Source organism: Megascapheus bottae, chromosome 25, assembly GCF_031878675.1.
Source record: "Megascapheus bottae isolate mThoBot1 chromosome 25, mThoBot2.hap1, whole genome shotgun sequence".
Classification (NCBI taxonomy): Eukaryota; Metazoa; Chordata; class Mammalia; order Rodentia; family Geomyidae; genus Megascapheus; species Megascapheus bottae.
The window spans coordinates 2,010,389-2,034,774 of NC_143533.1; the positions used below are offsets into that span (position 1 = coordinate 2,010,389).

Genomic DNA, 24,386 nt, shown 5'->3' on the forward strand with positions numbered 1-24,386 from the left:
AAGAAATAGCTCAGGTGGTTCTGTCTGCTATTGGCCTTTTCACGAATGATTAAATCTGCATAAAAACATAAATGTAGGCAAGGAGGGAACTAAATAACAATAATTATAATAGTAATAATAATATAATAATAATAGCAATACCACTAGCATTTATTGAATGTTTTTAGGATCTCAATTCTGTGCTATGCACGAATTTGTATATGTGTTTGTGTGTATGTGTGTGTATGTGTGTGTGCTGATATCAGGACTGAACTCAAGGCCTGGGCACTGACCCTGACCTTCTTTACTTAAGGCTAGCACTCTACCACTTTAGCTACATCTCCACTTTTTATTTTTTGTGGGTCTGTAGAGGTAAGAATCTCATGGATTTTCCTGCCCCAGGCTGGCTTCGAGCACTCAGTCCTCAGATCTCTGCCTCTGGAGTAGCCAGCAGTGCCTGTTTTCTTATCATTTTGAACTTGCAGAACCATTGTGCTTACTGTCTTAGTTCTTCTGTGAAACATTTAGAACAGGTGCAGAAGACGATGTAGGAACTGGTATCTTTGTCTTACTCCTGACTCTGTGTTGCTGTTATTTCAGACAGCCTTGATCCTGTTAAGAAATCTCTCTGCTATTTCCAGATAACTACAATGACCTTAAGGTTTTCTCCTTTCACCTATAAATTGATGAGTGTATTAATAATAGATTTGGGAAGGTTGAATCATCCTTGCGTTTCTGGTACGAGTCATTACATATTCAACTTCTAGCAGATAAGTTAATTCATTTTTGGATTAAATATATTGCCTTGGATCTTTCCTTCTTCCTCTCTCCCTCTTTTTTTTCCCTCCCGCCCTACACCTTTCCTTCCTTTCTCTTTCTTTCTTTCTGTTTCTTACTCTCTCTCTCTCTCTCTCACACACACACACACATACACACACACACACATACACACACACACACACACACACACGCTTAAAAAATTTGCAGGGTGGGCTGGGAGTTTGGCCTAGTGGTAGAGTGCCTGCCTAGCATGCACAAAGACCCGGGTTCGATTCCTTGGTACCACATACAGAGAAAAAAGCCAAAAGTGGTGCTGAGGCTCAAGTGGTAGAGCTCTAGCCTTGAGAAAGTCCAAGGACAGTGCTCGGGCCCTGAGCCCAAGCCCAGGACTGGCAAAAAACAAAACAAACAAACAAAACCCCTTGCAGGGTTCCTTGGAAATAGTATGGAGGAAATAGTATAAAAGTCAGAAATCAAGTCAGAAAGTGCATCATATGCATGTTGAGAAAATGTCACAATGAACCGTGCTGTTCTGTATGGTTGTATACCTTAATTAAAAGATAGTAGATGGTACTTGGCTAGCATGTGCAACGCCCTGGGTTAGATTTTATGGTACCACATACACAGAAAAAGCTGGAAGTGGTGTCGTGACTAAAGTGGTAGAGTGCTAGCCATGAGCAAAAGTAGCTCAAGGACAGCGCCCAGGCCCTGAGTTCAAGCCAAAGAAAAAAAGAAAAAAGAAAAAGAATTTGAAGGACAGATACTGTTTAGCTAGGTGCTGGTGGCTCAGGCCTGAAATCCTAGCTATTCAGGAGGCTGAGATCTGAGGATCTTGGTTTGAAGCCAGTCCAGGCATGAACGTCTGAGAGACTCTTATCACCAGTGAACCACCAGAAAACTGGAAGTGGCACTGTGGCTCAAGTGGTAGAATGCTAGCCTTGAGCTGAAGACCTCCAGGACAGCACCCAGGCCCAGAGTTCAAGCCCTATGACTGACTAAAAAACAAACAAACAAAAAAGATAGCAAAAGAGGATCAACTTTTAGGTAATGTGACCAAATATCCCATCTTATCAATTGATATCATTAATGTATGCTTCTAGCTATTAATGAACCTATCTTCTTTCCCTCCCTCCCTCCCTCTCTCCCTTTCTCCCTTCCTATTTTCCTTCCTTCCTTCCATTTTCTGTGCCTTGAACTCAAGGCCTGGGCACGTTCCCTGAGCTTTTTCACTCAAGGTTGATGCTCTGCCACTTGAGCCACAGCTTCACATATGGTCTTTTTTTTTGGGGGGGGGGGGTTAATTGGAGATAAGAGTCTCACTGATTTTCCTGCCTGGGTTAGCTTTTAACTGCAAGCCTCAGATCTCAGCCTTCTGGGTAGCTAGGATTATAGGCAGGAGCCATGAAAGCCTGGCAATGTCGATGTTTGTAAAATGCAAATTCCCTTTGTTACGGGGGTGGGGGGTGGGGGTGAGGGTTGAAGCTAAGGAAGCATGCACACTCTGCAGCTATCCAAGATGTCTGGGTGGCTACGGTGAGGGCTGCTGGTCTGTTGTGCTCTGAAAGGTGTTCATACATTAGGGGCACTGTTAATGTTTACACTGCTTTTTTCTTTTTCAGTTAGAGATGCTAAAAACCTTGTTCCTATGGACCCCAATGGCTTGTCCGACCCCTATGTAAAACTGAAACTCATTCCTGATCCCAAAAGTGAGAGCAAGCAGAAGACCAAAACCATCAAATGCTCTCTTAACCCCGAGTGGAACGAGACCTTCCGATTGTAAGTTGACATGGTAGCCACCAAGCTGGGCAGTTAGCAACTGCCTGGTAAGGGAGGGCCCACTCTCACTTCCTATTTCCTTCCTTTTCCTTCTCCTTATCTCCTGATGCTTCCCTCTCTTACCTCACTTCTTCCCTGCATGGCCCATCTGTGGTTCAAGCAAAAATCTACAACATGTTTAATTATTTCAATAATTTAAATTTATTTGTATATCGTGTCTTCATTTATTTTACATTTGGACCTTGAACTCAGGGCTTGAGTTTTGTTATTGTTGTTGTTGTTTTTGGGTTTTTTGCTCAAGGCTGACTCTCTACCACTTGAACCACAGCTCTACTGTCAGCTTTTTGCTGATTAATTGGAGATGAGAGTCTAATGGATTTTCCTACCCGGGCTAGCATTGAACTATGACCATCAGATCTCAGCCTCCTGAGTAAGCTAAGCTGACATCTGTGAGCCACCAGTACCAGGCATTATTTTTTATGGTGTGTGTGTGTGTTGTATATATATACTGATTGCTGTGGCTTGACCTCTGGGCCTCTTTTTGCTTATGATTGGCACTCTACCATTTGAACCACACCTACAATCTAGCATTTTGCTGGCTAATTGGAGATGGATTCTCTTAGACTTTTCTGCCTATGCTGGTTTCTAACCAGCCTCAGATTTCTGCGTAGCTGGGATCACAGGCATGAGCCACCAGTGTTTGGCTAGAGAACCTAGCTTAAAAGTAGACTTGAGAAGGCATCATATTGGAAGCAGAAAGGAAAGGACGGGGGGGCTACTCAGAAGTCGTGGGACTTAACCGGCTATGGAGCCCAGCCACCATCTTTCCAGAAGCATCTTCACCAGTGTCCCTCGAGGGCCTTCCTTGGCCCGGAAGAATCTAAAATCCCACAGTGACCAACATCTGACCAGTAGGTGTTAATGCCCGCAGCCAGCTGGCATGTAACAGACCCTAGTTAGGTTTTAACTTTCTTGGTGCAGTTCTTCCCCAGTTTATAGATGGTTCTCACCGGAGTGGACGGTGGTTAGTTGTCTTTAGGGCCCATAGTGTTATGGGTTCATCCAGGGCAATATGTCAGAGATTGTGGTTCAAGCCACAGGATGACAGGCTGACCATTTCCTGTGACTCAACCAGCCCCCCCCCAAACCCCCATATACTTTCTCTCTTGTCTTTAAGTCACACGTGTACACACACACACAGACATACAGACACACACCAGTTTTGCAGTGTGTACCGGTGGCCCTCAGTGACTGTTAGCAGTACTTTCTAAACACCGTGAGCTCCATGAAGATCTAGCTTGGGCAGTCTCCGTGGGAGCCAGCCTTGGCTTTCACTGGCTGGAGCCACCCGTTGCCAATTAGGAGAGGTCCCTGGGGTGTGGGGGACTGGGTGTGCTTCTTGTAGTAGCTGGCAGTGTTTGAACACTTGGCCCTTTGGGTCTTGTCTGCTTGTACATTTTATCTGTTTGAGGAGTCGGGACAGCACTGATGGTCTCTTCCTCCAACCCCCCCCCCCCCTTTTCTCTCCTCCAGTCAGTTAAAGGAATCGGACAAAGACCGGAGGCTGTCGGTGGAGATCTGGGACTGGGACCTGACTAGCAGGAATGATTTCATGGGGTCGCTGTCATTTGGGATTTCTGAACTGCAGAAGGCTGGTGTGGATGGCTGGTAAGGAAGTTTCCTGTTTTTTTTTGTTTTGTTTCCCCCCCCCCCCCGCCCCCACCTCTGGAAATGGAGATCAATTTAGGCCAGCAAACCTGAGATCAGGTATGCTTCAATTCCCTCCCCAAACACAAACAAAAGAAACAAAGTGAAAACCATTTTTTCAAAAGCAGAGGCTCGAAGAAATGGTTGATGGCCTACAGCTCCTCACAAATACATTTTACCTGGTCCTTGAAGTTAACGAAAAAGCCAAGTGTGGTGTTGCATGCCTGGAATCCCAGTACTTGAGAGGTGGAGGCAGGAGGACTGAAAATTTAAGGGCAGACTGGGTTACGTAAGACTTTGTGTCTGTCTCAGTGAGCAAACAAAGACAGGAGCCAAGAGGGAAACAAACAAACAAAAAAAAAAACGGAGAGGAGGGGGAGAGGACAAAAGAAGAGGAAGAGAAAGGAGGAAGAAGGGAAAGAAAGAGGGAAGAGAAGGAAAAAAGGAGGAAGAAGGGGAGGAGGAGGGAAAAGAGGAGGGGCAGGGGGAGGGGGTGGAAGAAAAATGGTTATTTTAAACAGACTTAGGTCAATGTGGTTAGAACACAACCAGGCTGTGTGACATCATCACACGTGCCGCATGTGACACAATTATATGACTTGGCCAGGCTGGTACGTGCTGAAGTAGGTCTCAGGATTTAATTCAAAAGATCTGTCTGGTTTCATTTCCCTAAGGAAGAAGTCTTCCTGGAGAATATTTTCTCCAGCCAGGCCAAGATTAGCTCCTCACAGTGTTTTTTCTCTTCTGGAGGTTTTGCATTGCTCCCTTCTTGTGTAATCAACCAACAACCAACCAACCCCATACTCTTCCAATATCTCCAGCAAGAATGGTGGGGCCCACAGCTCTGTGAGGAAGAACTTGAATTCAAATAGCTCAGCTTAGCACAGTCTGTTTCAAATCGCCCATGGGCGCAGATCTTATTTCTTTTGAGATAAACCATCTTATTTCTGAATGATCTCATTCGGGACTTTTTCAGTGCCAAGTGGAAGAAGAGGGGGGGAAAAAAGAAACAATCAAATGTTTCTGGAGAAAGTGGTGTGTGTTCTGGACTAAACATCCTGCCGACAATCGCTGTACAGCTTCCTACCCGCACTCTGAGTGTGGGACTTAGTGGAAAATGGGCCTAAGGGAAACCCTGAGCAAGAGATTATACAAATGACAAGTCCATGGCGAGAGACGTGAAGCAGAGAAGAGCTGAGGACCCCCCCCCCCAAATAACTTAAAAGGTCCCTTAAGTAAGGCACCATTCACAGAAGGGCAAAACCTCCATTCCTCACCAAGAGCTTGAACTCGGGGCCTGCGTGCTGTCCCTGAGCTCTTCAAGGCTAGCACGCTACCACCGGAGCCACAGTGCCACTTCTGGTTTTCTGGTGGCTCATCAGAGATAAGAGTCTCATGGACTTTCTTGCCTGGGCTGGCCTCAAACCAGGATCCTCAGCTCTTGGCCTCCTAAATAGCTAGAATGACAGGTGTGAGCCACCAGTGCCAGAATCCATTATCCACGTTCACTGTGGGACAGGTGCCTTGTGTCCTACCCAGTGAGACTCTCAGGTGCCGGGTGCCAGCCTGAACTTCCTATCTCCCTCTTTGCCCCATGGCTCCATGTCTGCTGGCCAAGGCCTCTCCTTCCCCGCTCCGATCAGATCCCGATCTGTGATCTCCTGTCCTTTCCCTGGACTAGCCAGGAATTCATCTGTTCTGCTTGCTTACTTTCTCTTCTGAGAAGGAGCTGGGAGATTGGTGGGTCTCCTTCCTGGCCTCTCCGGGTTTGTTTTGGGTTTGTCTCTGACTTTCAGTTGCATATTTTGCTAATTGGCTTTTCCTCGCTCCACTGGTCTCGTTTAGAATAATGAGTCTGTGGTGCAGGAGAGCAGGTAATTCCGCTAAGCTTCTGTTCTGCCCGTCCAGGCTCTTGTTCTCTTGCAAGGTCTGCAGGTGTATTTTTAATTTTGCTTCTAACTCACCCGTATTTACCGAGGCTTCTCAATGGCTCGCTTTGCATGGACATCTTCACGACTGATGCTCAATTACGCTTAGGGTGTTTTATAGTCAGGAAACATGGCAGAGTGCAGTGGACAGGTATGTTGATGCCACGGTGTACCGGCCACCCCCAAGGCATGGTGTGTGTGTGTGTGTGTGTGTGTGTGTGTGTGTGTGTGTGTGTGTGTGTACTGGCGCTCTGTCCCTTGAGGCACAGCTTCACCTCCAGCTTTTTGGTAGTTAATTGGCTCTAAGAGTCAGGCACTTGGTGACTCAAGCCCCAGTACTGGCAGCTGCAAAAAAAAAACCCCAAACAACAGAAATAAATTTGTCTCCCTTTAGGTTCAAGTTGCTGAGCCAAGAGGAGGGGGAATACTTCAATGTGCCAGTGCCACCAGAAGGAAGTGAGGGAAATGAGGAGCTGAGGCAGAAATTTGAGGTGAGTCTCTCGCCCTCCCCCCCCTTTCTCTGCATCAGATGAACCAAGTACCTCTACCCACTATGGGCTTTTTTTTTTTTTTCCCCTTGTGGGTGGTATGGCATCTACCTAGACCTTTCATGACTTGCACTCTTTTTGCAATGCTGTGCCATCGCCTACAAAACTCCTAGGTATGCCTCAAAACCCAAGAGAAATGCCCTTCCCCTTGTCAAGTCAGTCCTGTGGCCCTGTCTTCATTTAGACTTCCACATTTGCTCAAAAGTGACCCTTCAGGGCCAGCTGGCGTTGAGGCTGACGGGATGGGAAATGTGACAAGGGACTGAGAGAACACAGGAATGTGGAGGCCAACTGGTGATGTTTGAGGAGGCTTGGGTAAGCTTGGGGAGGCAGCTGGGGCTCCTGGCAGGATAGGATTGGCCTGTCACAGGTGCCCTGTGGGCTGTCTGACCCTGAGAGAACTCTCTCAGGCGAGTTGTGCCAGCTCTGGCCTTGTGCAAGCACTCCTCCACATTCTGGAAGCCACCCAACCCATTTGGGGGATGGGAGAGCAATAGGTACACCGAACCCATCCCAGTTCTGCCAGGAAAATGTTTTGGCAAGGGCAGATTTGATTGAGGACCTCACCTATGTGTACAAAGGCACTTTCACGTCGTTTCTTTTGGGGAAGAGGACTGTAGTTTGCTCCCACGAATGTTCTAGACACACAGTGGCATATCGACACTGACCTGTGGCAGAGGTAGAAGGAGCCAAGCTACTATGTCCTAGAAATAAGCACACAAGCACCTTGTCAAGGTGCGGGCCATACATAAAGTTCTCGAACAAGAGAACATGTGAAAAGCAAAGTCACTTGTCTGAACACAACAGGAAATACAATTGAGATGAGCCAGTGGGGGAGCATGAGCTGTCCATCCAGAGAAAACTGTAGGTGCAAAGGCCCTGGGGCGGCTTGTTCCATAACAGTTCTAAGAAACTGAACAAAGGCCATGGTGAGTATGTAGCAGAGAAAGAGAGAGAGACCCAAGGGAGTGAGTGCAAGGGAAGGTTGGGGAATGATTTTTGGTTGTTGTTGTCTGGTCAGTCGTGGGGCTTGAACACAGGGCCTGAGTGCTGACCCTGAGGTCTTTGGCTCAAAGCTCTACTTCCAGTTTTTCTGGTGATTAACTGGAGATTGGAGTCTCCTGGACTTTCCTGCCCGAGAGCTGCCGCTGTACCGTGGTCCTTAGATCTCAGCCTCCTGAGTTGCTAGGCTGACAGGTGTGGCCCTCGGGCACCAGGATGGTGAAGATGTTCGACATTTATCCCGAGAGTCATTTTAGTCCTGCAATAGAACTCAACAGATACGGAAGCCCGGTGTAAATTCGGGGCTGTGTGTAGATGGTTCTAACCTAGTCGGTCTTCCTGGAAACAAGTGAAACAAATTCCCTGCACTAGAGCTAGTCTGCCATTTTTTCAGTGACCTTGACAACCAAAGGTCATTCCTAGAGACAGGCTCGCAGGACTAGACAGCAGATATTCCAAGCAAGGCCTCTCTACGTCTCTCCTCCATCCTTCTGCTCATGTACTGTCCTTTTGCTGCTGTGTTTAAGACTGTACAATTGTGTCTGGAAAAGAAAGACAAAAAAGAACAACAACAACAAAAAAAAACCCAGCGCTGGTATTTTCATAAAATGAAGCTTCTGTTTTTGCAAAATGATGTCTTCTATCCCGGGGCAACTGGGGTGACATTTCAGAACACAACAACAACAAAATCTTCTCCACTCACAGAGCATTTGTCTGGGCCGGTAATTGGCTTGAAGTTGAGAACTATTTTATCTGCATGCGACAAAAATGTGTCCCTTTCTTTCTAGTGGGAGCCCGCAAATGCTTGTTTATGCCTGAATTATAATCACACCATACCATAGTGCTTGATTACCAAAAAACAAAAATGTTTCCAACAGAACGAAAATGGTCTTCAGACATATATGAGAAATTTCAGTTGACCTTGAATGTGAGAAACAGAATCCCAGCGTGGAAACCAGTTAGCACACCTGGAATGCATCAGAAATTACCTTCTAGTGTCTTCTCTGGAGAAAGGAATTCGGGGGAATGATACGGTGGAGCTATGGAATTTGGGGGTGAATGAGCTTCAGAGAGGGTTGACCTTGGGAACAGCGCACATTCACAGACCAACAGTGACTCCAAGAGATGCGTCGAGTGGCTCAGGATGCATTTTTTTTCTGACCATTTTAGGGTGCATTGATTGATTTCCAATGTGTCATTTGTTCGCCTCAGTGTTGTACAGAGAAATCCTAAATTCCTTTAGTTCCCCTGAATGGGTTTTGGCCATTCTCACTTTTTATGGGTGGATAGGTAAACTGAGGCCCAGAGAAACTACAGAACTCTCCCAGGTCCCAGAGCTGACCCTGGCTTTGTGTCTCCCTGGGGAAACAGGCTGCGAGAAGAAATTCAGAGGTGGGCATAGAAGTGCTTGCCTGTTGTCTCTCTGATAGGGAGGCTGAGAGGATCAGGAGCTGGAAGCCCAGTCTCCAAAGCAACACCACAGTAAAGGAGTTGAGGGCAACTGGTTTATTTAGGAATGGTTCCTTGCTGCACTGTAGAGGGAGGTGGGGAGGGGAGAGGAGGAGCAAGTACAGCTGTTCCTCTGTATCTGGAGGTGGGCCATGGATGCAATACTCCAGCAAATACCACAATCCAGAAAGCCTGGGTTCATCCCCGCCCCCCCGACTCCCCCATCTAACACAGTGCTGCATTTGCACATAAACAACGCCCATCCTGTCCCTCACGTCTAGCTAAATGGACTATAAAACCTAATAAGACATCAGTGCTCTGTGAGCAATCATTACTTACCCACAGCAGAGAATGTCCACTCGTGTTTTCTCTGATTCTCTGGTTTCCCCCTGAGTTGATGGAACTGGCAGGTGCAGAATGCGGGCTGCCAGAGGTCTGGTCTGTGGTGGGAATTCCCCAGCTCTGTTCCCTTCTCTGGGCTCTGGTCAGCCTTTTCTCTCTGCCCCGGTAGTGACTGTGGCTGCTCTGGCACCAGCTGCCACACCGGTGTGACAGGGACCTAGTTAGCGGTGGCTCTGTGCAGCCTGCCTAAGTCTGAATCCTGCGCTGCCCGTCCCTGGCTGAGTGATGGAGGCATGGAACTCTGTTTGTCTCACTGAGCCTTCCACCCAGCTCCCCGTTGAAATAAACACAGGATATGTGGACAGGAAGATTCCCAGGCTATGAGGAGCTGTAGCTTTATTCCAGCGTGGTGGGGACTCCCTTCTGGATTCGGGGTGCCCAGCTGTCTGTGGTTTAAGGTAGGACAGGCATTCACCATCTGAGAGGGAGCTGGGATCCCGCCCCAGGAGTCACAGTCTGCCTGCATGGCACCAAGAAGAACCCTCCTTTGAGCACGCAGTTCTCGGGCTCGAAATTACACACATGAAAGACAGCCATAGCTGGAGTCCATTTCTGAGTCACATCCTGTACCCTGCAAAAGGACAACTTTAATCTGGACTTCAATTTCACTTCTCTGATGGATGGGCTGTGCAGCAGGAGGGTGGGGGGGGGGATATGGGGTGTACAGAAGGAATGTGGCAGGTGTTTGTCTTTAGAGGCCCCTGGTGATGGGCATAGGCACCACAGGTGGACATTGTATGTGTGTGTGTGTGTGTGTGTGTGTGTGTGTGTAACAGCTAATTTAAATATTAAAATAACATCACTGGGAGGAATAGAAACGGGTTATTAGACAGTGTCTAATCTAGGCGTGAGATTCTCAGGTGGATGAGGCTGTTGGGTTGCTGTAATGAAATGCCTGAAGCTGGGTACTTCAGACAGGAAAGAGGGTTTTGTTTTGTTTTCTTAGTCACGGGACTTGAACTCGGGGCCTCCGTGCTGTGCCTTTTGCTCTTTGCTCGTTTACTCAAGCCTAACACTCTTAACACTTGGAGCCACAGCTCTGTTTCTGGATTTCTGGAGGTAAGAGTCTCATGGACTTTCTTGCCTGGGCCTGGTTTCAAACTGTGATTCTCAGATCGCAGCCTCCTGAGTAGCTGGGAGTACAGGTGTGAAGCAGAGACACCTGGCATAACCAGTTCCTGTTTTGTTTTTGACAAGGAGACTAAGGTTTAGGAAGGTTCATTCCTCTAGTGCAAAGAAGCACCTGTCATGTGCCAGGTCAGATCCTTTACCTGGAACAACCTTGGCTTCTGTTGTGAAGGGAAAGACAATCTAAGGAAATAGATGGCTGGTGAGATGAAGACAGGTGATGCAGAAAGACATAAATAAAGCAAGGCAAACGGAAATTGCTAAGAGTTGTTTGATATGCAACCCTCAGGAAAGTTTCTTTTGATGCATTGCAGGGAAAAGTGTACCTACACCCAGCAAGTGCAAAGGCCCTGGGGTATGAGCACACATTGTGTGCATTCAGAGAAATCAGCCTGCAAAGAAAGAACCAGGAGAAGAGACTGAAACCAGGGAGGGTGCTAAGGACCCAGGCCACTGGCAGCCTTTTTTTTTTTACTCTGGAGAATTGGAAAGCAAAGGCTGTTTATGACCAAGAATGTCCTGGGATGCTCCATTTGCTTGGGAAGCCAGGAAGGCTTCTCAGAGGAAGCAGAGTGGGTCATTGGGTGGCGGAAAGAAAACCCAAGGCCATCTCAGGGGCAGCACGGGCATGTTCTGGAACATTTATACCCATCCCCACCCCCCGGCCCCCTTCTCAAAGCAACTGGAATAAATATTCCAGAGGGAGAAAAGACATTTAGGTCTGGGTGTCGGCAATTTCAGTCACGGCAGGTATCCTGTCACTGTAGGAGCTCATGGCTGAGGAGGTGTTTGCTTTCAGCTAGCTGAGGAAGATTGAGGAAGAGACCAGTATCCCACAATCCCCCTTGAGGGCAGCCCTGAGAATGTTTATTTTATTGTCATCGTAAAGGTGATATACAGATGAGGGAAGAGAACGTGTCTTCTTGGACAACCTCATCCCTTCCCTCGCTCTCTCCCAGTCTTCCCCTCCCCCTCCCCCCACAGGTTGTAAAGTTCATTTTCAACAGAATGTCCAGTTTTCTGTTTCCAACCGCCCCCCCCCCCGACTTACCCTCCCGAAGACAGATACACAAACAAATAAGACAAAAAGGAGAGAAAAGAAAAACAGCCACAAAGAAAAAACAAACAAGCAACTCTCATTTCCCAGTCCTGGAGTTCATTTCAATAACTATTAGTTTGTATGGTCAGAGGCACAGAGCCCTGTGCCTCCAGGTGCCTCTACAGTAGCCCTGGAGATGGAAGTGCAGCATGCAGCAGACCCATGGCTTTGCCTCTGCTGGGAGATCCAGATGGCAAAGACACAACGCAAAGACCTAACCTCCTCCCACCAGGCCCCGCCCTCTGAAGGTCTTCTTCTGACCCACAGCGCCACCTCAGGCCTGAGCCCTAGGATGGAATAAAGAGAGTACTGCATCAGAGAGAGGACAGATGGAGAGGAAAGCAGGAGAGTGCCAGGAGAGGAGGGACAGTTTGTCGGTGATGCTTGAGACAGGAGGGACAAGGAAAGTTGGATAGGGGCACTCAGGATGCTCCAGTCTCAGCCTTGTGGAGTGGATGGTGCCGCCATGCTTTCCACCCGGGGACACGTGAGCCACAGGCGGTCACTGTGTGCATGTGACTGCCTCTGCTCCTTCTAATCATGTCCTCCCCTCCATGTGCTTTCTCCTCCAGCGGGCCAAGGTGGGCCAAGGACACAAGACTCCAGAAGAAAAGACCACCAATACCATCTCCAAGCTTGACAACAATGGTAACAGGGACCGGATGAAGTTGACTGACTTCAACTTCCTCATGGTGCTGGGGAAAGGCAGTTTTGGCAAGGTAGGGCGGACCACAGTGTGCTAGGGTGGCTGCAGCCGCTCCAGCAGGGATGGCAGTTCCCTGGGGCTTGTTATTGGGGCGGGGGGGGGCAGGGAAGAGGAAAAAGGAATCTGGCTGGGCACTGGTGGCTTATGTCTGTAACCCAGGCTACTCAGGAGGCTGATATTGGAGGATCACGGTTGGAAATCAACCAGGGTAGATTCTTTCTCCATTTAACTATCAAAAAAAAAAAAAAGCCACAGCAAACAATCCCAGAAGTGGAGGTGTGGCTCAAATAGTAGAGTGCCAGCCTGAGCAAAAAAAAAGAAAAAAAAAAAGCCAAGTGAAAGCATGAGGTCCCTGAGTTCCAGCCCCAGTACTAGCACACACAAAAATAGAGGTGGATGGGGGTGGATTGGAAGCAACAGATCTTCTCTGCCAGTTGCAATGATGTAAACAAATCGAATGCTGTGTCACAAACAAATTGAGAAGGGACATGCTCAAGGTCATCTGAGGGGGTATACCCACACTGATTTCCTGAAGGGTAAAGAATCAGCCATACAATGAAAGAGCCAGAGAATTTATTTCCAGCAGAGGCAGTAACCGTGCCCTGGCACCCTCCCCCCATATGTCCCCTCAGGTGGGCAGGAGCTTGGTGCATTCCTAGATACTGGGAACTCAGTTCTTGCTATGAGACAAGGAGATAGAAGGAAGGGAGGTTGTAGAGAGAAAGCAGGACCCTGATTGTGCAAAGCTTAAAGAGCTACAAAAGAGAAGTTTGGATTTTATTCACAGCACAGTGGGGAGCCATTGGAAGTTTATAAGCAGAGACGCCACATGATCTGATTGTGTGTGTGTGTGTGTGTGTGTGTGTGTGTGTGTGTGTGTTCGCAAAAGATCCTGGTGGCAGCTGAGAATGGAAACAATTTCTAACAAACGGCAGCGTGGTTGAAGGACAGGTCTGGGACTCGTAGAGCGATTTATGGATCCCATGAGATACTGCTATACTGGGATGGAGATTGTCTTAAAAGTATTCCTCACTTGTTTAGTATTGTTGTGAGTCTTTTAATTCCTTTGTGTGCTACAGAGATGTCTGGTGTCAGTCTCCTATTTTGAATGCAGGTGTACCAAAAAAAAAAAAAAGGAAAGAAAGAGAGAGAAAAAGAAAGAGAGAAAAGAGAGGGGGGAGGGGGAAGGGAAGCGAAGGGAAAGAAGGAAGGAAGGAAATGTGTTCTTTTCCATCTTGGAAACTTAAGACCGAAATCTGAGTACTCTTTGAATTCCCTCCAGTGTGTGTGTGTGTGTGTGTGTGTGTGTGTGTGTGTGTGTGTGTGTGTGTGTGTGTATGTATGTGTGTGCATGTGTATACATGTGCGCATGTATGTGCATGTGCGATGTGTGTGCATGGGTGTGTGGTTTACTGGAAATAAGAGTCTCACATACTTTGCTGTGCATGCTGACGTCAAATGGTGATCCTCGGCCGTCAGCCTCCTGAGTAGCCAGGATGATGAGTGTGAGCCACCTGTGCCCAACTCTTAACTTCTTATGGGTTTCACTGCTGAGACTCTTTCCTGGCTCCTCTTCCCAAACCAGACCCCGCTCCCCCATTCCTTTTCTGTTACAGTGAATCTTTTCACAAGACGCTGTCTGGCTTCTTTTCTGTTTGGTGGTAGGTACTGGAGTTTGAACTCAGGGCCTTACCTTGCTGGACAGGTGCTGAATCATTTCAACCATGTCTCTAGACCTTTTTTCTTTGTTTATTTCTCAGATAGGATCCTGTGTTCTTGCCCAGGGCCTACCTTAGGTCCTCGATCTTCCTCCTCACGTCTCTTGAACAGGCTGAGATTACAGGAGTGCTCTACTGTGCTTGATCCTCTTCAGTCTTGCTTCATCTCCTGCTCTTCCTAAGATCTCCAAGAGGAGGGCTCTCCCCTGTCCTGTTCGTTCAGAGTCCAGAGGTTGAGTTCATTCCGTGCCTGGATTGAACCCAGGCATTGGGGCCGCTAAGGAACCATGCTGGTCTTCTGAGATTTAAGTAAATCCCAGACTTTGGAGAGCATGGAATGGGAAGACAGGTTGAGGGTAGATGCTCCATGAACCCGCTGAGCCATTCTAAGATCCTAAGATTAGAGCCCCTAAAATTAGAGGCCTCAGGCTAACTATCATACCATTTTACCCCGTGTCTCTGAGGGACCTGTGAGAAGGGATGGAAAATGGGTGATGAGTTCAAGGTAAGGATGGGGATTACTAGAATCAGCGAAGCAGATAATTACGGTAGTGAGGGAGCTAAGGATTCTGGGACTATTCTAGCACTGAGAGAACTGGGGAATTGGGAAAGCTTATGATAAGGGAGCCAGGAATTCTGGGAAAAAAGAGTTGCCCATTGCAGGCCTAAATGTGTAGCATTCAGCAGGCACTCAGCAAAAGTGGATTAAATAGACAAATGAAAATGGTGTCTAGCCCGGGTTGGGACACACATCCAGCAGGAAGAGAATCATCACTTAGCTGGATAGGGAACCCTAATTAACAAAGCCAGGTACTTATAGTGAAGTCAGTACTTGGATTTTAGAGATGGAGCTGCTGTCCCAAGCTAAGGAAGACAGGGAGTTTGGCAAAGAGGCTGAACCACTGAGGAGTTAAAAAAAAAATTATGTCTGAGCTGGGCACAGTGGCTCATGCCTGTAATCCTAACTACTCAGGAGATATGAGGATCGAGGTTCAAAGCCAGCCTGGGTACTAAAGACCATGAGACTCTTATCTCCAATGAACCACTAGAAAAGCAGAAGTGGCGTTATGGCTCAAGGGTAAGGCAGTAGCCTTGAGCTGAAGAGCTCGGGGACAGCGCCTAGGCCCCAAGTTCAAGCCCCAAGCCCGACCAAAAAAATAATTAAGTCTTGTACACCTCTGTATTCCCAGCTACTTGAAAGGCTGAGGTAGGAGAGTTGCTTGGGCTGAGACATTGAAGGCCAGCCAGGAAATATAGTCAGACCCCGATTCAAGGCATAATTCACACAGAAACCTATCCATCCATGCAAACTACACAAATCCAGTGGTTTTAAATTTTCCATAGAGTTCTATCAGGATATTTTCCCACCCAAGAAAGAAACTCACATAACCATGAGCCTATTTTTTTCTCTCTTCCCTCAGTTATATTTTTCATAAGCCTGCATCCACGAGGTTCATAATTAAACTTACACTAAAAGCATAAACACAGAAAAACCTTGTTTCACCTAATTCTGTGCTTCCCTCACACTGCACGGATGAATGTTGGTTTAATTTGCATCTTCCCAGGCTTTCTGTACTAATTGAATATCCTTATTCCAGTCCTCATTAACTCATAAGTTAGCATTCGGAGCACGGGATTTTTCTTTTAGCCATTTAACAAGATAGGCTGGATAGTTTCTGGTGGCAGAATGGAAGTTTCACAGGGCTTTCTGGAAAGAATCGGGGGTTGGGGTTGTGTGAGGGGTGGGGGTGGAGGGAAGAGTGAAAAGAATAAGATAGAACAGATCATGGGTTTCTATGGTAACTGTTAAAATAATTGAGCGATCTCTTCCAGACTGAGGGAGGAGTTGCCTCGCAAGAACCGCAGTGACAGCCACACATAGTGTGTCTGGGTAGGAAGGCAGAATTCACAAACACTCAAGTCTAGTTACATTTGGACGTTTGTTGACTTCGAACGTTTGGTTGGTTGGTTGGTTTTTGCTCAGTTGAGTTTGTGGTAGAGATCAGCCACTTTAAGCACAAGAGTGCAGACAGCCTGCTTTCCTCTCTGCTTTCAGAAGATGAAGGAGCCCAGATCCTGAAGGGTCTATGGCTCCCCTCCCCCAGGTCTGTGTCATTCCTGGCCCAGAAAAGCTATCTCTTAACCACAGTGGTCACCTGCAGAGCACCCAGGAAAGGGAGAGGACCTGTGAAAATGAATCAAGGGGAAAAAGCATGTGTGAACACCACTGAATTCTAAGTGCCTTAGCCCTGTTTCCAGAGCTTACAAAAAGACAAACCCTTTTCTCAGGAGACTGCCTCTGTCACCTGCCTGTTTTCCTGGAAGAGTCGTCTTACCTGAGCAGGGCCTGTTGACATGTCAGATTTTTCTTTTCCTCGTGGATGAGATGAGTCTTGAGAACATTTTGTACAGCTCTCCCTCAAACCACGAGCCTCTGAATCTCAATCTTCCAAGTACCTAGCATTTTAGGGGGAAGCCACCACCCCCAACTTTATTACTTTCTGTGGCTTCTTACAGTTTTATCTTCAACCCTCTGGCTTTATGATTCTTTGAACTTTGAGCTTCAGCTTTGGAAACGCTCCATCTTTTCAAGAATTTCAGTTCTATAGATTGTTGATTGACTGCCAAATCCTTTTAAAAAGTTCCCTTGGAAATTTAGATGAAAACTCTTATTTACCAGAATCAACACAATAAATAAATAAAGACATAAGTGTGTATCCAAGACAGTTGAAAGAATACTTTCTTTCTCTCTCACACACACACTATCCTCTATCATGTATCTAAATCATTTATCATCCATGTATCTATATGTGTGTTTATGTATCCATCCATCTATCTATCCATCTAACATATATCTATATCATCATTGTATCATCTATTATTTACCTACATATTATCTAAGACAGTAGTCTTATGTATGTATCTATCTTTCTATCAGCAATCTTTTGTCAAGTTATGCATCTATGTATCTGCCTACCTATCATCATGAAAAGATTTCTATGACATATTGTCATGGAAAAAAATAAATCACTGAAAAAATGTGATTATTCACACAAAACATACTGTAAGTAGACTAATTGCTGTTGTATAATGTGCTCAGGCTCTACTCTCACTGAAGATTTTATTTCGGAAAATAAATGTTTAATGCAGAAAAGCTAATCAGGCATCAGTGCATCATGGCTATAATCCTTACTTCTCAGGAGGCTGAGAGCTCAAGGATCCAAGGTTCAAGGTCAATTTAGGCAAAAAGTTCTTCATCTCTAAAATAACCAGTGTGCCATGCCCAGTTACAGGAGTGGCTCAAGTGGTAAAGCACCAGTCTAGCAAGCATGAAGCCTTGAGTTCAAACTCCAGTGCCACCAGAAAAAGAAAACTAAAGGATTATTGTGGTTACAGCATCTATACACTCGTCTCCTAGATTCCATAATTACTATTTGACTTTATTTGCTCTATCACATTTGCCATCAGTCCGTCCCTCCATCCACCCACTTTGAATGCATTTCAAAGACAGTTGTAGGGCTTGACTACACACTCAGTTCTTCAACATACCTATCATTTAGCTAAGACACAATGTAATTTTAAGTAGATTCATTGTCTTAAATAATCCAAAAGTGGCACAAAGGGGTTTCAGTGCAGCCTGTCAGCTTATGTCTATAGTGCATCTTGCTCCCTCTATCTCTCCTAACCCCTCCTATCCCACAATATTTTGAATGATTGTTTTCAGGTAAAATTCACATGCAATGCAATTCACCTACCTTAAGTGTACCCTTGTGTGCATGTTGAAGAATGTACCCTTCAAAACATGGCGGGTGTGGGCAGTCGTTTAAGGAAATCACCAGTCCAGATGTTAAGCACACCTAGGAAAGGCTTGGAGCCCCAGGGGTGGGACCAACTGGCCTTAGCTGAAGTTAAGGAAGGCTTGTGTGACACAAAAAAATACAGGATGGAGATAACTATTCAGATAACTTTAAAAAAAAAAAAACCTCAGAATGTCACCTTCCAGTTAAATAGACTCAGTTTACCTGCCTGGCAGTGAGGGTACCTAAACTCCTTTTGAGGAGAGTAGATTCTGCTGCTGTAACAGGTAGCCTCTCCAATCACAGGCCAGCTCAAAGGCTGGAGGGAATTTGCATCCATCTGACAGGCTGAGATGGGTGTTCCTGGCTCCGCCCACTCTCCAGATGGTGGTTATGATTGAGCTCGGTCTCCCTGAAATGACTCCATTAATCCCTTCAGGGGCCTTTCTTTTTCTCTACATTCTGAGGGTGGAGGGGGTGAGAGAAGGAGGAGGAGGCACAAGCTGCTTCTTAAAGTCTTAGTTCTGGAAATGGCACCTGTCCCTTCTGCCTACGGCCTATTAGCAAACCCACAGCCACCCCTTGGTGGGTGCTAGGGGTACTGCAGGCCTGAATGGGAGTGGGGGTGCTGAGGATTGGTTTGGGTGCCTAGCAAATAGTCTCAAGTGAACTGCCAGCCTTGCAGCTCAGGTTGGAATTTTTTCACAGTGATATACACAACCTTTTGACTTTTTCCCCATCAGAACTCCCAATTTATCACACCCCACAAACGCGGAAACCGCCAAGCGCCTCTTCTCTCTGACATTTCCCTGTGTTCAAATCATGAAACATGCCAGGTGTTTGTGCTGCCTTTCCTGAGCCTGGCAGAAGCCAGGAATAAATCAAGTAGGAAGAAACCAGTAGCTTATGAAATGAAAGGCAGAGCTGAAACCCTTAGAAACCCTCTTCCCAGGTATTCCATGTCTTGCTTTGTACTTTTTTTTTTTCAGTCCTGGGGCTTGAACTCATGGCCTAGGTGCTATTCCTGAGCTCTTCAGATGAAGGCTTATACTCTACCACTTTGAGCCGCAGTGCCACTTCTGGTGTCTTGGTGTTTGATTGGTGATAAGAGTCTCAGCCTGCCCAGGCTGGCTTTGAACTGTGATCCTCAGATCTCAGCTTCCTGAGTAGCTAGGGTTTACAGGTGTGAGCCATAGGCACTGGCCCATTTCTTGTTTTAAAGAGCTTCGTGTTGTGGTTTTCAAGAGTCTGATGCTGTCTGTGGTTATGTATGTATAAAAGATGGCCTAAAAATCAAAGGTGGAGAAGTGCGAGGAGAGAACCATTAAGCTTCCTCTTCTAGACCTTAATTTTCCTAGAGCCCAGGGTGAGTAAGGGGGGCATGAAAGTCCAGAATGTCACTGAAGAGGCCACAGTGGCTTTTTCTATGAAGATACCCTAGATAGTTCTGGGGTGCGGGTGCCTCTCTCCAAGGTCCTGACGCCCACCCTGGCTCCAGATCTCAAATGGTGGCAGCGCTTATAGTCCTAACCAAGAGTCTCCAATAGGAACCATTTATGTATCTCTGTATCTTTGACTATGTACATGCTTGTTTTGTTTTTTAACTCATCATCTTCAACTTGCTTATTCAGCTGGTATTCTACCAATTAAGCCATACTTCCTGTCTGGTTTCTTTTTTTAACTGGTTAATATGAGAGGGAATCTGTGGACTGTTCTACCTGGGTTGGCTTTGGTCTGTGATCCTCTGTATCTCAGACTCTTGTGACATTAGGATTACAGGACTGAACCACCCATGTATGCCTAGATGAAAGTATTATATGTAGAGTATATTACATATTATATATCATATAATGCATGTGTTATATAGTATATGGAATATATAGTAATATATTACATAGTATAATATTGTTAATTATTCATATTTAATCATAAATAATACATTTTTGTCAGTCATGGGACTTGAACTCAGTGCCTGGGTACTGTCCCTGAGTTCTTTTGCTCAAGGCTGGTGCTCTACCACTTTGAGTCTCAGCACCACTTCAGGTTTTTGAGTGGTTAATTAGAGATAAGAGTCTCAGGAGGATTTTTCTACCCAGGCTGGCTTTGAACTTCAATCCTCAGATCTCAGTCTCCTGAGTAGCTAGGATAATAGGTGTGAGCCACCAGTGCCTGGCTCAAAGTATTATATTTTGTGGTGACTTTTTCTTCTTAGCATGCCTCAAATACATAAACAAATACATAAATACATGTATATATGTATGTAATTATAGATTTTATATACCAGTTAAATATTTATTTTAATCTCTGTTCTAGGAGAGCTTACTAAAAAAATTGTGTCTTTGGTCAACTGATAGTATCAATGTCACATTTTGAAAGAAAAAAATAACTACCTTGTGCACACACACACACACACACACACACACAGCACTTCTATTACTGCTGTATTTCAGAGCGTGAAGACTTTTGCTGCAATTTTTATACATCACTTTCTCTAGCAAAAGAAGCATATTCCATGATTCCTACATCCTGAGAAATCTTGACCTTGACCTTGACCTCTCGCCCTGGCCTTTTTGGTCTGAATTGACACAGAAACTTAAACTGCTGCTTTGAGATACATGGCCTTCACTTCTTCACCAACTACTCGTTTCTTCTCCATTGTCAGGAAGATGAGTCTTACCCTGTAGCTACTTTCTGAAACACCCATGGTCTTCTGACCCCTCCAGATGGAAGCATGAGATTTAGCAGCTCTGTTTATGGGAGTGGAGGGCAAGCCTGGACACAGTGAGTTGGACTGGGATTGGAATCCATTGAGCATGCTGGTGAGAAGCCATCCCCTTTATAATAAGGGTCTACTGAGAGGCACAAGGAAGGACTCAGTCAATTCAGAAGTACTTAGGGAGCCTCTGCTATGCACCTGCTCTCTTCTTTAAGGTCTGCACACTAGTATTCCACTGGCGAGGAGTTGGTGGTGATGAAGATGATATTGCCTGTCCTTGTGTGAGTCTTATTGCCTGTCAGGCTCTCAGAGCACTGCATGGATGAGTTCACATTTACTTTAGCATGTTATTAATATTATCCCCACTTTGGACAAGAGGAGAATGACACCCAAAGCTGAAACACCCAGCCAGAGTTACACAACCGAGGGCCATTTCCTGATTCAGGTTTGATCCAGAAATCGTGGGGCTCTTGATGGTGTGATTCTCAGCACACTGGACAGTGGTCCCCCTGATTTGTGTCATAATGACACTCTATTTCCCATCCTGATTCTGCTACAGTTATTGGTTAGGATCCTGTTGTACCTATATGGGGATTGTAAGTCAGAAAAGTTAATGATGGGTTGGGAGTGTCGCTCAGTAGGGGCCTAGCATATGCAGGTCCTGTGTTTCATCTCAACACTGCAAAAGGAGAAGAGGAGAGGAGAGGAGGGCATGGAGGGGGAGGGGAGGGGAGAGACTTCTCCAAAAACCACCCGGCTAGGAGGAGGAGGCAGGGATAGCATTGGAGGTCTGATTTTATGAAGCCAGTTGCCTCTTCCTACTTCTAACTTTAATCTTCTCCGCGTCGCCTTTAATTACTAGTCCTCCCTCCCTCCTTTCATTATTCTTTCTCTTTTCATTTTTAGCTTATTCTTTTCTCCCCATCTCTTTTCTATCCCCCCTCCCTTTCTTTTGGTTTTGGCTTATTTTATTTTTTCTTTCCTACTGTTTCAGAAACTTGTTTCTCAAGCTGCTTCATCATAACATTTTTTGGTTCATCCTCCCCCTCCCCCTGAAAAAGCATGCAAGAAATATATATCTTATGACTGCATTGGCATACAATACATTCATGTAGACGTGAAAAACATTTTTTTAACCTGACACCTCAGGGTTTTGTTTTCCTTGAGAGTTTAAAGGAACGAACATGTTCTCATGAACTCCCAAGAGAATGTGGAGCCTGAGTTTCTGGGGGCATTGTCTGCACAAAGGATACTTGCTGGTGTTGGCCCCAGAATTCAGGTAGCCAGGCACTTCCATCTTTTGTTGTTGTTTTACAGTCCTGGGGCTTGAACTCAGGGCCTGGGCACATGGACTTTCTCAAGGCTAGAGCTCTACCACTTGAGCCACAGCGCCACTTCCAGCTTCTTTTCTATGTACGTGGTACTGAGGAATCGAACCTGGGTCTTCGTGCATGCTAGGCAAGCACTACCACTAGTCCAAACTCCCGTCCAGACACTTCCATCTTTGCAGGGCAGGAGAGAGGAGTGCCGAGTACCAAGCCCCCATATACAGCCTCTTCTGCTTTGAGCCAAACTCAGCATTGAGTCTGCCAGGAAGAAATTGCCTGAGGGGGATTAAAAGACAGTGTGGTTCTCACCAGTAACTAAGGCCTTCCCTCACGCCTTTGAGCCCAGTTGTGGGTGTCGATCCTAATTTTAATCTCATTAGTAACTCGTCTTCACACACACACACACACACACACACACACACACACACACGTACATACATTAGAAGTGGTTATGTAACCTATAGACACAGCGTCTGTATCGCTGTGCTGGCGTATTCCTCAGGTTCCCAGAGAGCTGGAAATCTTTGCTACTGACTCACTTAATCCTTCTCCCTCCACACTTGCATTCCTGACTTCTCCCTGGTTCCTAATTATGGTGCCTCTCTCCACCCCCCAAATTCCACATGTATGTCAGGTTCACAGCGTGATTTTGTGGGCGCGCTTCCCCCCACCTCCCTGGTCTCCATACAGGGCAGGGACTCACCCACTGCTTTGCTGCTGGGAAGATGGGAAATTGTCAAACAAGATTAAGATCCGCTTTCCTTCACAGACACGAATCGTATCAAAGAAACTTAAACACCATAAATGGGAGCTTTCTAGACCTGCTGCTGGAGCCAGTGGGATGGGTTTCTAGGGGAAATGCAACGCAATGAACAGAAGAGATGTTTTCGGGGACCCCATTGTCGTGTTTCCCTCTTGGACCTCCAATTTTTCATAATCCTCTGTCCATGGACCCCCCCTCTCCCCTTCTCCCCAAATCTAGAATATTCTACAAGTCTAAAACCCTAGGCAGGAAGAGAAGCAGAGACCACTCTCCCTGAGGAAGGATGATGAGGATATTTTCTCTGAAGACTGGAGATCCATGGCTTATCTGGTCTGTAGGCCAAAACAAGAATTTTCTTTTTTAAAGTGCCTTTCTAATATGACCGAATTTTGGGGAGGGGGAGGGAAGGAGGATGGAGGAGGAGAAAAAATCACCACATGAAGTCAAGTCTACTTATTGTGGGCCCATTGAGCCTTGAACGTGGATAAAAAGCAAGTCAGTGTCTGGTGCAAGTATTGTGCTTTCATGGCTCTTGTGGTCCTCCAGGAATGCATGTTAGCCATATCTCTGTGCTGGCCCAGAAATCTACAGCTCAACTAAATGGAGTCCCTGGTAACTGACAGCGCAGCCTCTTTGCTTTGGCAGCCAAGACTGGAAGCTTGTCGCTATTAATCATCTGACTCCCTTTGGAAAACATGATGGCTGTACATGGATCAGAGATGCTGGATTCTGGCTGGGAATGGGGCTTAGTGGGAGAGTGCTTGCCTAACATGCATGAAGCCCTGGGTTTGATTTCTCAGTATCATGTACACAGAAAAAGGCTGGAAGTGGTACTGTGGCTCAAGTGATATAATGCTAGCCTTGAGCAAAAGGAGCTCAGGGACAGTGCCTAAGCTCTGTGTGCTGATTATCCAAGATGTTGACTAGGCAAGATGGGTCATTTGTGAAGACATCTCCATTTTATAGATGTGGCCACCAAGGCTAGGAGAGGTGAGACGCGTGCAGAGAGAGAATCCAACTTGTCTGGTCTCCCTAGTACCCAGCGGCACCCAGCATCGTCTCCTGCCACAGCGAAGTCCTGCTTTGTGTTCAGTAGTCTGTAACACCAACCACAAAGCCGGCCCTGTGCTCTTGGAGTGGAGAAGATTAGGGAGAAAACAAGCTTTTCTCTGTGCAACCTAATTGTTGAAATGAATGACAGACCCTGAAGGGTTTCATTTCATTGTCATTTGGTTAAAAAAAAAAGCATCAATTTACTGGCTGGTTTTCTCACAAACTCTCTAAAACAACAATCAAATTAAATCTGCTTTTATTTTAGCCATCTAGTGTTTTCCAATACAACATGACCATGAAATTTGACAAAGCCATCCATGTCAACAAAGTTAATCTTATTTTTTTTATTTTTCTTTTCTATTTATTTATTTATTTATTTGGTTATGGGGCTTGAACTTGAGGCCTGGGCACTGTCCCTGAGATCTTCAGCTCAAGACTCACTAGTACTCGTGCTCTACCACTTTGAGCCATGGCATCACTCCTGGTTTTCTGGTTGTTGATTGGAGA

At 46.1% G+C, this 24,386-nt stretch overlaps 1 protein-coding gene across 1 annotated transcript in view; it reads left to right on the forward strand.

Annotated features, from left to right (window-relative positions):
- Window positions 1-24,386, forward strand: part of Prkcb (protein kinase C beta) — a 141,909-nt gene that overhangs the window by 57,790 nt on the left and 59,733 nt on the right. Inside the window, exons 5-8 of the mRNA XM_090318672.1 lie at window positions 2,379-2,535; window positions 4,069-4,203; window positions 6,565-6,661; window positions 12,371-12,517. Of these exons, the coding sequence (XP_090174798.1) occupies window positions 2,379-2,535; window positions 4,069-4,203; window positions 6,565-6,661; window positions 12,371-12,517 (536 nt within the window). The remainder of the gene's footprint in view (window positions 1-2,378; window positions 2,536-4,068; window positions 4,204-6,564; window positions 6,662-12,370; window positions 12,518-24,386) is intronic.